The 13,577-nt window shown below is 42.2% G+C and overlaps 1 protein-coding gene across 1 annotated transcript; it reads right to left on the bottom strand.

Moving 5' to 3' along the window:
- Positions 1-653: 653 nt before the first annotated feature.
- Positions 654-13,536, bottom strand: LOC121180567 (procollagen galactosyltransferase 1-like). The gene is made up of 12 exons (XM_041036085.1): positions 13,123-13,536; positions 9,669-9,779; positions 9,462-9,579; positions 7,795-7,929; positions 6,373-6,577; positions 6,144-6,263; positions 4,527-4,603; positions 4,304-4,410; positions 3,767-3,899; positions 3,169-3,296; positions 2,223-2,429; positions 654-2,123 (listed from the first exon to the last, which is right to left on the bottom strand). Exons 1-12 carry the CDS (start codon positions 13,338-13,340, stop codon positions 1,853-1,855), a joined length of 1,830 nt encoding a protein of 609 aa, XP_040892019.1. The 5' UTR covers positions 13,341-13,536; the 3' UTR covers positions 654-1,852.
- Between the last annotated feature and the right edge of the window lie 41 nt (positions 13,537-13,577).

The raw sequence follows: 13,577 nt of genomic DNA, 5'->3' as shown, positions 1-13,577 counted from the left end.
GAGCATGTTAGCATGCTGGCATTAGCATTTAGTTCAAATGACAGTTCCTTCTCCTTTTCACAATTTTTATACACACAGTCCACATCCTGCACAGCGTATAAATACACACAAGACACGTTTTTAATGAAGTAACTTTCAAGTATTAGGTCAATTTCCTTCTAATTCAGATGCAAAATCTTTATGCTTGATGCAAATATCATGAAACTGAGCTGCAGTCAGTACAGGAGGGCCATGCTTCACAGGTCAGCAGTGAATAAGGGATCATCTGTGTAAACAGAGGAGGAGTAGTAGCGGCCAAACTGACCATTATGTACTGGCAGGAAAGACAGACACCAGCAGGCACTAATTAAAAGAAACGTCTCAACTGGGCTGTGGGGCGTTCATGTCTGTGCTGAAGTGAAACAGCTTTGTGCCAAAAAAGGAGTCCGTGCGGAGTGTATTTTGATGTTTTAGCCACTGGAGCGCTAGTTAAAAATGAACCTACAATTTCTACTGTGTCACTGCCATCATGTACCTTTAACTGAGCTTTGAGGGACTGTTGCTCAAGTGTATCCCGTTTTAGCCCGAGCTAAGATTAAAAAAAAAAAAAAGAAAAAAAAAAAAACAGCCAAAACAAGCCATTCATTATAAAAGATTTTTTTATTTGTTCTTTGATAGAAAAAAAAGACACTTTGTACACAGAGAAGGGACAAAACATGAAATGTTACTAAAAATCTATAGTCATTTGTTTTTATGATCTTCACCAAACAAAATGCTGAAAATTTGGGTTAAAACTGCGGGAGTGATGGGAAAAATACTGAAACACTAAACCAAACTGCTGTTGTAAAAGTGTGAAGGTTAAAGAAAGGGAAACACTTTTACATCAGTGAGTGAAAAAACAACCAAGGTCAAGTAACAACCTCAAAAAATGAATAATAAATAACACACTAGCTAATTAGAAATAAACTTCTAGTTAAGAGTCACTAGAAGAGGAGAAGAAGACAGAGTAGTGGTTTCCAACCTGGGGGTCCGGACCCCCACAAGGTGTCACAAGATAAATGTGAGGGGTCACAAGATGATTAACAGAAGTTTGGTACAACTCATCACAACCAGTAGACATATACAACTGGTGATAAGGGGCTGCGAGCAGAAACATTACTTTATTTTAAGGGTTAAAAAGCCAGGTTGGGAACCACTGAGATAGAGTATAGCACTGTACAGCAAAGGCAGCTTTTTAGTGATTCTGTTACTTCCTTGATACTTTTTTGTCCACAAAAAGCTGTAATATAATCTTTTTATACCATAGAAGTTTCCATTTTAAACCCATACTGCAGCTATTTTCTGTTTAGTTTTGCTGATGTGAAACTATGCCGGACAGTTGAAGTGTTACCAGCAGTCATTTAGAGGCATGTTAGAGGAATACTGCACATCTGAAACAGTTTTTCTGCTTTTCTGCTGCGCACAACAATGGGGAATCTATTCTGAAAACTGCATGGGACGAGTCTGGGCAAAATTACAATAAAAATAATGGGACTATCAATGCACCAGGCTGCGGTCAGAGGATGTGCGTTAGATGCAATAAATATAACAAAAAGCTGCTAGCTGACTCTTCAAGAGTTAATGCTACATCTAACCTCCTCTCTTAAGAGAAAGATCAAATAGTGGAGAGAGAAATTTTAAAGGGAAAGCATTTGTCCCCCATCAGCCTTGAGTCGATCTACTCTGCCTTTGCTCCCTCATCTCCTGTTTTCTGTTATGTTCCTTCCCTCTCATCCATTTCCCCCACGATCACAGCTTTGTTCTGTCTCCCCTCATCCTTATCTCTGTGTAGCAGAGTTCTCTCTGACTCCCCCTCATGTCCCGCTCTTCCTCATCAAAGCTCGTCCCGTGCGCTCCACTTCTCCAGGTCAGACTGCAGCACGTCAGAGTTCTGAGCCTCGAAGCTCAGCTCCTCCTGCTCCTGAGTTTTCCTCGACTTGGCTCGGTCCCAGTCGGTTTTGACCTTCTCGTTGTCCCAGACTACCGATGTTTCCGTGTCGCTGATGTAGCCTGGGTCGCCTGTGTAATGAGTTGGGTAAACCAGAAGAGGCTCGGCAGAAAACGCATGCAGATCCCGACGCTCAAAGTGGTCCATGTACTCTAACCTGATGAGTGAGAAATTTGGAAACGTGATTAAGATTCACCAGAGCAACTGAGAAGAGGAACAGAGAGAAGGATGAAGGGAGCGGAGGGGTTATACTCACACTGGATGTTTGTTGTACATGACAGGGAGAAACTCATCGACAGGAAGGATCTTGCCGAGAGGCTCAGCCCTGAGGAGCTTCTGAGCTCCTTGTAACGACAACATGTAGCCTAGGGTCCAGTAGGAGTAGTCAGCCTCCACCAGATTGTGTATGCTGGGTACAGACTTCTCCGGATGGTCCACCTGCATCCGCTTCCGTCCAATGTAACTGCACAACAACGTCAGGACAAGGGAAATGAGAGATAATAAACGTCGAACAGCACAAAACCAAGGCCCCAGACAAACAGCATTTATAACCCCCCACATTGTGGAAAAAAAGAGTGGAGTAGATACTGCAGTGCTTTCACTCAACAATGGTGAAACTGGAGAGGCCAAAATGGAGAGAGCTTATTTCACGTACAAATTAATGTCACTGTCCACTCTGACCAAAGCATTTAGGCAACAACAAAAATGTTATTCCCCATGAATAATCCTGAATTCATCACAAACTGACTTCAAGTCCAAAAGTGATTGAATTCAAACTGGTGAGCATGTTACCATGTTTGTACATCATGCTGTTAGTGCTCATCAAAACCCTCCTTGGGAGCCATAGTTGACTTTTTTTTTTTTAATGTACTGAGGCTTTTTACCTTCCAGGCTTTGGAAGTCCTCAAACCATCAGTCATCTAAAATCAACAGGACTTTTACTTTCAGAAATTAAGTCCTCCCATCTTGCTTTTCTATGACAGTGGCCCTTTGAAAGTCTCACTGTGAATGTGAAAATGCCGGAGCATGGTGCTTAGTGGCAGGATGATAAGATGAATTATTTCCACAAGTGTTTTGAGCATCTGAACAGTGGTGTCTGAGATATCAAGTGTGACAGATGGACGGATTTCACTGTAGGGGGATGATAATCCACTCTGTTTACTACATTGTGTTTTGCTTCCCTTCACTGAGGCGTGACTCACATGAGATCCCAGTCCAGCTTGTATGTTGTCACCTCCTGCAGCAGGGTCTGGAGACGACGTCTAAAGAACACCTCGAAGCGGAGGTCATCTTCGATGACCAGGGAGGTCTGAAGACCACGGTCCACTATCTAAACACACACACAGGGATTTAGAGCATTACAGTGCTGCTGAGAGGCTGGTGAACCTGATTATATAATGCATAGTGTGATCAAGCAGTAGCATGATGGAAAAGGTTCTTAAATCCTTCACTGGTGTCAATAACATCCAGACTCTTTCAATGAGAATTAGTATAAATACAGAAGTAACGGCAAAAACATTTTATTCCTCGTATTCCTGTTGTGTTCATTATAAACATGTTTCCTGAAAAATAATGCAGTTAAACTATAAAGAAACAGTCCAGAAGTGTACCACATTTCTTTTGGAGAAACAGCAAGTTGCTAGAAAAACGTATTCCACATAAGACTAGCACATTTATTGAAACACTTAAACAAACTGCCTTTCCTCACACAAACTGAGTTACTGTGTTTTTCAGTAGTAAACGTTATCTGCAGTGTACAGGTAGAAGCCAGAGGCCCCGAGGCCTGTCTGAGCGTCTCACCTCCTTCCAGATGTTGTAATGAGAAAGGAAACAACCCAGTTCACCCTTGGTGAGAGCTCGACCATGATAAGGGTCTTTGTACCCCGGCAGCATCTTAATCCCCATAGACTCTATCTCAGACTTGTTCAGAGCTCTGAGAGAAAGACAAGGGATGAACACAGAGATTAGAGACGGAAACAATAAATTATATGGATGTGGTGTGTGTGTGTGAAAATGGGAAGCAAAGGCCTGAATAACGATTTACAATACAAATATGACAAACGCCATGCAGGTGTTGAGAAGGCATAATCAAGTAACGTAAAACATGACACACCCTAATGACAGGGTAAACCACGTAAAGATTAGAATTACATTTTCCCCCCGACGAGCCGAAACTGTGTGATCAGGGAATCTTTAAATGACAGCATGCACCCCACTACTTTTCACCTGCTTGTTTGTCTCAGCCGTGTCTCCCCTACATCAATCTACACCGCATGCCGCAGAGACACAAATCAGGAAGACACAGGCAGTGGGGGAGAAAGAAGATGAGAAACGTACTTGCCATCCACAGCGGCAACAACCTTACAGCTGAGCTCCTGCTCGTGCAGAGTTCTTAGCATTCGCTCACGACGGTCAGATCTCCGCTCCAGATTTATCATGAACACCTGGGTGCACACAAACGCAAAATCTCACACACATGCTTTGGTTATTGTGCATGTGTGTGTGTGTGTGTGTGTTTGTGGGTGCGTGTGTAAGAGAGAGTGTGTGTGTGTGTGTGTACCTCATCAAAGCCCATCTTGTTAGGATGCTTGGGAGGCAGAGACAGGAAGCTGGAGGGCTCCAACGGAGGGTTTTTCACTTTCAAAGAAAAAAGGGAGGAAGGTTACAAAGAGAATTTGTAATGCGTTGGAGCAGGGGATCCCAAAATGCGGTCTAGGGAACCACGGGGAGCACCCACGAATCAACCACAGTTTAACTTTTGCTTTGATTTTACAACCTTGAGTATATGTATAGAGATTATATGTATAAACCTTTTTTTTTATTTATTATTATTGTCATTATTACTATTAGTATTAGTATTCATTTTGTACATTTCACAGCCCACCCTACTGGTGTTTCCTCCACTGTAATCTGTACAGTAATGTTTGCAAAGAGTAGAGTATATACAGCTGTACACAATGTTGTAACTGTGATGGAAATCTGTGTGTGGGTCACCTCGTGATGAAAAGTTTCAGGAGACCCAGATGTCTTGAAGAGAAATATTTACTGAAGCTCAGTTTACTTTAGAGGACAGAGATGAGCGATACAAGCTGACACTGTGTAACTGTGATTTTACAGAACTTACATAAAACTTAGTACATGTCCGAATAACGGTAATCTACATGCGACCACACCATTGAACCATACATGTGTAAAGAGTCTTTTGGATACCGACTCATAAATATTAACCTACATTACCCAAGTCATGTTGTGTAAGGAATCTCAAGGGAAGACAGTCTGTCCCTGAGCTGAAGGGCCCCTGTGTTATGACTATTCCCTCCCTAGACCGGAGTCTTGGTCCATGATATCGTTACGACCTTGGTTGCTATGCCAACTGCCACTGGGGACTAGGCCAGCTGGACCTTATCAGTGTCTTCACAGCCGTCCTACAGGCAGACAGTGGACTACTGCTTTTGGGGTTTGCTTTTAAGTCTTATAAGACTAACTGAAGACCTAAAGAAGGAAAAAATCCTCCACAGGGACAAAGTTAAATCACCAAAAGACAGTTTCAGTAGCACAGTACCTGATAATTCTGATAACACATATTCTATTTTGGGAGTCTCTTAATTGTAGGGTTACAGTCACATCTAATCAGTCACTGCATTTCCTTTGCATTTTAATGGCTCAAGCTTCTGGTGCACACCCTGTTTCCTCTCCTGTTGTACTGTGTGTATCCTCTGAACAGCTTTCCAATGCTTATCATGCCAGGAACATCTTAGCAGAAGTAATTTTGTTGTGTGGAAAAAAAGTGCAAAAGTGGACAAAGTCCTATTAAGTATGTAGTTTTTAGATATACAGTGCTGTGGTAGAAGCTCGTAACTCTGTACTTCAACATCACTTTACAACTTTTAGCTACTTCCAGAAAACCTGTTGGTTTTTTCATAGAATTGCTACAGCAAACACCCAGTTTGATTTAAGGATGTGTTTTCTACACACATCGTTAAAAGAAAAAAAAAAATCTATAAAATGCAACTCAACACTGCAGAGCAGCACAAAGTGACACTGCAAGCGAAAGACAGTTGGAGTAACAACAGAACAATCACTCTGAAACCACAACACGAGCAAGCAAACTCACACTGTTTTGCTAAAACTGCAGAACACAATGAAATCTTTCTGGTCTCTTGACCTCTTAACTCACCCATGACCTCAAGCTGTGTATGCAAGAAGCTCTCCGCCTCATCCTGCAAGGTAGCGTGGGAGCGCATGGGCACCGGGAAATACCCATACGTTTCTTTGTTGCACACATACATCTGCACATCTGAGAAAGAGAAAAGAAAGGCAAAAACATGCTTACACGTACACATGGAGCATGTCCAGAAAGATATTTAACTTGTCCTGCTCTCCATCTCTCTTAGGATTCGTCTCACCTGCCATGCGAGCTGAATAGGCAAAGACGATGACATCATCCAGGGTCCAGCTGTACTCTGGGTGTGGTGGATAAAAAGCCAGCTGACTGGAAGCCTGTTTCCGCAGGTCCACCAGGTAGGTAGAGTGGACCATCGGTACAGCGAAGCAGCCGCGACGCTCCTGCTTACGGATGGGCATGTAGGCTGGTGTACGCTTGTAGTAACCCTGCAGGGGGGTGCACACAAACACAGAGGGACTTGGCTAAGACTTGATTAAGAAGACTGGCTAATCCAGGTCTGAATCTACTGTATGTCTGTGTCAGTTTAAAAAAAAAAAACATGTCACAGGAAGACATCTAAAACATGTCTAAATTAATAAGAAAACATCAATTTTGATTGTGAAAAAAACAGTAACAGAGAGACAGAAGAAAAAGACTTGGACAGACGATGCCTATTTCCTTTTGGCTACAGGCCTATAAACTGTCAATGAAGAAAACTTTCTGAGGAGGAATCAGAGAGGCAGACTCTTGGTTGAAGTTGGTTTATTTTGTGCTGGAGGACAGACAACGTCCGAATGTCTACTCCGATTTGAAAAGAATCAAAGATGAGTACTTGAAGGCATCCTGTCATAAATAGATCCCAGACAACATGCGTGATACATCAGGAACGGAAGTATGATTAGACAAAATCATGCCCACGTAACTGTGTGTGTGTGTGTGTGTGTGTCTGCATCTGCATATTCCAGATAACTTTTTTCACTTTCACAATCACCTGTGAGAAAAAAAAAATTGACAAATCATGTTTACCAGAGCATACAGCTCCTGAACAGTAATCAGAGGGAAAACACGACACTGAATCTGATAAAAAAAAAATAAAAGAACAGAACATCTCTCCAAGGCTTTCAATTTGACTAATTTACGGTGTTTCTTAGTGACTTATTTCACAAATTCGATCTCCTCATGCATAGAATAGTGCATAGTGTAAAATTCAGACACTTGATAAATAGTCTGTAGATTCTGTTGATTCAGTTTATATGTCAAAGTAAAACCACAGGTTGGTAGAAACATTATTACATTATGTAATGTAACAATACAAAGAGCCATCATTTAAAGCCCATGCATCATTTTTATTTAATAGTCTTACAGGGACTTGGTTGAGTGTAGTGACTTTAAAGTGACCTCAACTTTTTAAAATATTTAATGTCATAGTCAAATCACTCGCTGCAGAATTTTAAAATATTCTTACTGTAAGTATTGCATTTATGTTTCCTTTGCCATCTGGCTGCCACAGGTGTTAATACATTAGTCAAAGCAGAATATTTATATCTACTCCATGCTCAAGGTCTTAATGTGGTGCAAAGGATGTGCAGGATCTGTGAGGTGTACCTAAAGCTGGTACACAGGCGTAAAGGGTGGAAAGCTCAAAAGAAAACATCTGTAATACCTGTGAAGTCATGCCGCACCAGAAGTTGGAATATGCAGTTCTGGACTCCAACATGGGAGCTACGATGGTCTTGTTCTCCCTCATCAGTTTCCACAGCACATCCCGATTGGTGAGCAGATTGTCACAGTCAGCCACCTACAGACGGAAGAGAAGGGCACAGTATTGACAACAATCACACAAGAGCACAGACAAAATGTCACCCGCTGACACCAAATGATTGATGGAGCCATAGCAACATGGTTTGATCTCAGAGCAGTGTGAGAATGAGCGGCTCAATTTCTGAACGCTGAACAGCTCTTACCAACAGACAGCACTCGTATTTGCAATAGACTGCACTTTACCCAGGTGTGTTTTGAATTAATGCTGTCTCATGTCCAGACAAGAACAGTTTTGTCAATGCCAAAACTTGACCATTAAACCTTGTGTCTGCCTGTCTCTGTGTATCTCATCAAGAATAGCTCCAATTAATGTTCTTTTCCTGAATTTTCTTCAGCCACCATATTTGTCCACCGCGTTTCATATCGCCGATTTAAGCAGAAGACAGTCTTAAACTGACATCTGAAACTTGACATCTCCAGTTTGACTAGAACATGATCAATTATTAGCCTGCCTGAAACATCAGCTGATATTAGCTTATCCCAGATACATGGGTATTGGCTCATTTGTCTACAAATAAGTAACAAGAACTTGTGTTAGAGAAATGACAGAAATACGTGTGTGGTAGTTCAGAACCACTGTTGTCATCACATATTTGTTCATCAGAGAGCTCAGACAAGTTTATTTTTTAAAGTGTAAATTTCATGCTAATTATATATCTCAGTCAAAGTTTTGTAAACATCATGGCCATGGACGAAAAAATATTTCTGATTGGCTGGCAGATGATGTTAAAATAATATATCAGCACACCTCAACACAAAGTAAAAACTCAAAATTTTAGCTAAACATCAACATTCACTCTTGTAATTGGAAATAATAAAACAAACCAATCCCAAATACTTATTTTTTACAGAGCTTAAAGGCTCAAAGAAAACCTGTTTAACTACGTCTAAACTGTGTTATATGAAAGTGTAGGTTACCACAGTAACAATACTTAGGCTACCTTCAACATTGCCAGTTAACTCTTACTGGTAAAAAATAAAATAAAATATTCTCATCACGGGTTAAACTGAAAACAAACCAACTGTAGCTCCTATTATATCAGCACTGCTCACTGTACATTATAACTGAAGTCTGCTGTACTGAAATGAATAAATCATGAGGAACTGCTTACATGTCACAGAGATAATGCGCCACAGTTGTTAGAGCTGGCATGAATATAAAAGCATTTTTCTTCTTTGAATGATTATTTTAAAACTATGAAGAAATTAAAACATTTAACAATAGAATTACTCAGCAGCAACTCAAAACGCCTGTCAGCCTAAAACATTTGATTTACATTAGTAACAGGTTTTGTCACATTCCTTTTCAAAGTAAAAGACTGCTCTTTGCTTTCTAATCCATGTGTTTTCTTTTTTACCCCAGAACCCTGAACAGGCATAAGCAGATACAGATGATGGGCGGGTATTTAAAGAGTCGAGTGCTATGAATCGGGTTACCACACTTATCTGCTCACACACGAGACATAATAAGAAGAGGCTTATGAAGCTGTTGAGTGGATGATATTATACCAGGAGGTAGTCGGCCCAGATCTCGCGGGCGGTGTCCAGCGCTGCCTGACGGAGCTTCATTACATGTTCATAACGGAGATTATTCCAGTGCTTAGGCCCCACCTCGTCTTCAAAGGCACTGAGACAGGCACAGACAGACCAATTAAGTGATGTGCTCATCACACACACACACACAGTCTCACAGACAGATACACACACACAGAGTACCTGGGTTCATCTTCAGGTCTCCACTCCACATAGTGGTAGTAATGCTGAACCTTGATGAGCCAGTCTCTCAGGAGGGCTGTGGTGTTATCTATGTTGTGATCTGTCGCCACCCTGTGTGAGGATGAAAAAAAAAGTAAAGCGTGAACCTTGATGTGCGCTACCACCAACCGTGTGCGGCGATGATCCACGGTTACTTTGGCTTAGAGGCATATTTATGGATAAAATCTTCCATCACAGCATGTGGAATTTTATATTACAGAGCTGATATATTAGGAATACACTAATCCAATATGTGGGAACAGTACTGGTCCTGATACTGACCTTAAGAGGAGAATGATCATTATGAAAACACTGTTTTTGTACTGTTGTGATAAAATTCCCCCTTTATTCAGTTGCACTGGGCCACAGACTGAATTTTGAGCACGGCAGGAATCTCTGTGCATGATATTGCCTTATTTATGAATATTTGCCTGCAGTTATTATTCTGCCACTCAAACGGCTTTCACACAGCAGGAGCCCCATTGTTTTCTGGGCCTCTCCATTCATTTATTGCAAAGAGCCAATGTCTCTACATAAATAGCAACTCAAATCTTCCACTTGTGCTAAGAAGTGATGTGTAGTTATAACCTCATGTTACCTTACAGAGTGGATGAATGATCCCAATCACTTTCACACAGTGAAAGTATTGGACATTGATTGGTACTCTCTGATCACTACTTTGGAATAGGTCTGATCATATGATATGTATCCTGGTACAGTGTATTCTCTGTAATATTTTTTTAAATTAAATAAACAATGGTTTGCAGCTCTAATGATTCATTTATTAATCAGAAACATGCAAGATATTAGTCAGGAGTGAAAACTGATCTAGAACACACAAATAGAGAACAGAGAGGTCTATTTATCAGCTGTAACGCAGCCATTAAACTGCAGTTAATTCATTTTTTTGGTTCTCTAGGGGAACATATAACACACTGATATATTATCACCTTATAAAGCTGTTATGGTGGAAGTGTCAGCGAAACCTGTCTAGTTACACATCAAAACATGCCGCCCAGCAACGTTAACTGTCATTTGGGAGTTTCTGGCCACAGTTCACTCTACTGCAAGCTCTGTTTTGGTCTCCACAACTCCTAAAAAAAATCACTATATATAATTTTTTTTTTTTACAGCTGCCTGTTGCTGCTGGAAACTCGAACTGATGAGAGAGGAGTGTTTGTTCAGAACTAATTAAAACAATGAGCTGAAAGTTACAGAAAATGGTCCATGGAGCTGAGGGGGAACAGCAGTGCTGGGCGATAATTCTCTGTAGGTGTGAATAATATTAGAGATTAGAACAGCAATACCTGGACAAGACAACACTTGAGATAAAAGTATAATAAAACCAAATTCCAGACGATAATGAATCTTATATTGTGATATCAATATTATACTGATTTACTACACAGCTTTACTTTTGCCTCTGATTCTCTGAGGGTCTCGTTGTTGTTAGAGCAGAGCCGCACATCACTAACATCAGGCGTGGACAGAGAAGAACAAAGACAGACAATAGGGGCTGAGAAGGGGAGGAGTGGCATTCGGCTGCTGTCTGTGTTATCATAACAAATCTCAGTGTGTCGGGGAGGGGCAGAGACACTGACGGGGAGAGAGACAGAAAGAATGTGTAAAAATGAGAGAAACTGATTTACTGAAAACCCTGTCGTGTAGTGAGTGACAGTCGACGTGCTGCGGGTGTTAGTTTCCCATCTGTCTGTGGCGTTTTAACACAGCAGTGCCGTCCCAGCACCTACGTGTGACCGACTTGCCGATCTGTCTTCTTCATCCTCTCTCTCTCTCTCTCTCTTTCTGCATCTGCCTAACTTTCCCTCTCTGTTTGAGAGAAATATCTGACTGCTGTGAAGTTCTGAATGCGCAGAGGTAGGAAATAAAAAGGGTTTGAGTAAATATTTGGGATCGCTCGCATGCCGGCAGTAGAACCATGCCTAACGGATATGAGAGAGCTGAGAAAGAGGCAGAGGGATGAAAAGGGAAGATTTATGAATTGATAATATCCATCCTGCATGTCCCTGCAGAGCACGCACTCACCATTAGGCAGTGTGCACGCATGTGTGTCTGTGTTGCTGCTTGCCAAGTACTTCATCTTAACTTGTCATACCGATAACTGCAGGTATCAACAGGTGGCCAGCTATCAGCTCACTTTATGTCTTTTATGCAGCATTAAAAAAAATTATATCACTTCTTCCACTGTGCAAAGAGATATGTAGTACATCAAAGCAACCACATAAAAAAATGAGTTTCGGCTGCTACACGGGCATAGTTAGAGTCAGACACAGACTGGATTTCTGGCTCAGATACAAGGAAAAAGTTCAACATCCAGGCTAGTTTGTTTAAAGAGACACTTGAATCCCTCATTGTAGCTCCCACTGAAGAAAAAGTTTGGTTAAACACTAAGAAGAAGCATCACACCCTCTTTAATCGATCAATTAATAACAGTAAATATTTAATTTTTAATCCAGACCCACAAAGTCACATTCTGCCTCTGAAGCTAATGCCCTTCCTTCCATTCACTGGGTCACCGAGTTGCTATGAAATGTAATGTAACCTATAAGGTCTGAATGCTGATGAAAAGATTAACTTGATCTCCATAAACAGATCTGGCGCAGGATCAGAATGAGAAGAGGAAGTGAACAATGCTGGAGACAAGAACACTCTAGAAGGCTGGGGGCTGGGTGCGGAAAAACAGCCTGAGGTGAACGTCCTGCAGAGGCTTTTAATAGGCATGTTCACAGACACAGTTTGCTGCACCTGGATTGTGCAAGATTTTGACAGCTCAGGTGGCAATTTTAATTTTTAATTTTTTTGTTTTTACAGCAATACTGGTTTTGTTTCCAACCGAGCCTGCAATGCAAGGCGAGGATGTGGAAGAGGAAGAGGGAGGGAGAAGAAGACGAAAAAGGGAGGGAGGGGTGTGGAGAGGGGGAAGAAAAAAAAAAAACAAGAGGGGCGATGGGAGACGATCTGTGACTGAATGGAACTTTTCATGGGCACGACTCTGTCGGTGCAGCACGCCCTCCGCGCTCCTCTGCCGGGCCCGGGACCTCCAGACGCCCCGGCGCGCGTAAAGCCACGCTGCTATAATTTATACTCATTTCACCGCTGATTTCACTTTGTTAACAGTGGAGATAAAGCACTCATGCATTTTCCCACATCTTGGTGATAACACAGCGGCCCCACCTGGCCACAACTCACTAGTTTTCCTCTATGTTATTTCTACAGAGGTTTGACGTGTCTGTAGTGCTTCGTTAATAAACCCCGGCTGGCGTTAAATCACACTTTATCGTACTTTATTGCAAATTTCTAAATACTTATTTGAAAAGTTTAGACGTGGTCTGATATTTGCTCTGATAATTTATTCCCGTGCTTGTTTTTAAGGGTTTACAGCAGTGACACTCACCACAGCGCAATGCGGTCCTTTGGGTAGTTGAGGCGCTCGACGGTACCGAGGAACAGCGGCAGAGAGTGCGCCGAGTTGCGGCAGACCAGCGCGATGACGACCCGGGGAGCGAGGAGGGGCGACTCGGGGCTCCAGCGCTCCTCGGGGAAATATCCCCGGCTCGGGCCCGGCAGGAGAACGAACAGCAGGGCAGGCAGCAGCGAGGTGACCCGGGGCATGGCAGGGGGAGAGGAACTCGCTGGTGACGCGGCGGACAGAGAAGGACGCAGGGGATGTAGAGACTGAGGGTCCCGCTGTTGTGTTATGCCGACAGTGGATACATGGCGGAGAAGCAGGATGAATTAAAGGGCAAGTCTGGACTGGTTTAAGGGGAAGTCGTTCTCAAAAAAAAAAAAAACCCCCAAAAAAACCAAAAACGTCGCGGGCCAGCTTATCTGTGCCTGGTTTACATCAAG

Source organism: Toxotes jaculatrix, chromosome 4, assembly GCF_017976425.1.
Source record: "Toxotes jaculatrix isolate fToxJac2 chromosome 4, fToxJac2.pri, whole genome shotgun sequence".
In the NCBI taxonomy this organism is placed as follows: Eukaryota; Metazoa; Chordata; class Actinopteri; family Toxotidae; genus Toxotes; species Toxotes jaculatrix.
Note: the sequence above shows the minus strand (reverse complement) of the source record. Positions and strands in the feature narration are given on the sequence as shown.

Excerpts from the sequence above, each read along its gene's own strand:
- LOC121180567 (XM_041036085.1), bottom strand. The coding sequence starts at position 13,340 with ATGCCCCGGGTCACCTCGCTGCTGCCTGCCCTGCTGTTCGTTCTCCTG. Across the intron at positions 3,900-4,303 it reads GTTGCCGCTGTGGATGGCAA|AGCTCTGAACAAGTCTGAGA; the intron begins GTACGTTTCTCA and ends TCTTTCTCTCAG. Across the intron at positions 3,297-3,766 it reads ATTACAACATCTGGAAGGAG|ATAGTGGACCGTGGTCTTCA; the intron begins GTGAGACGCTCA and ends GTGTGTGTTTAG.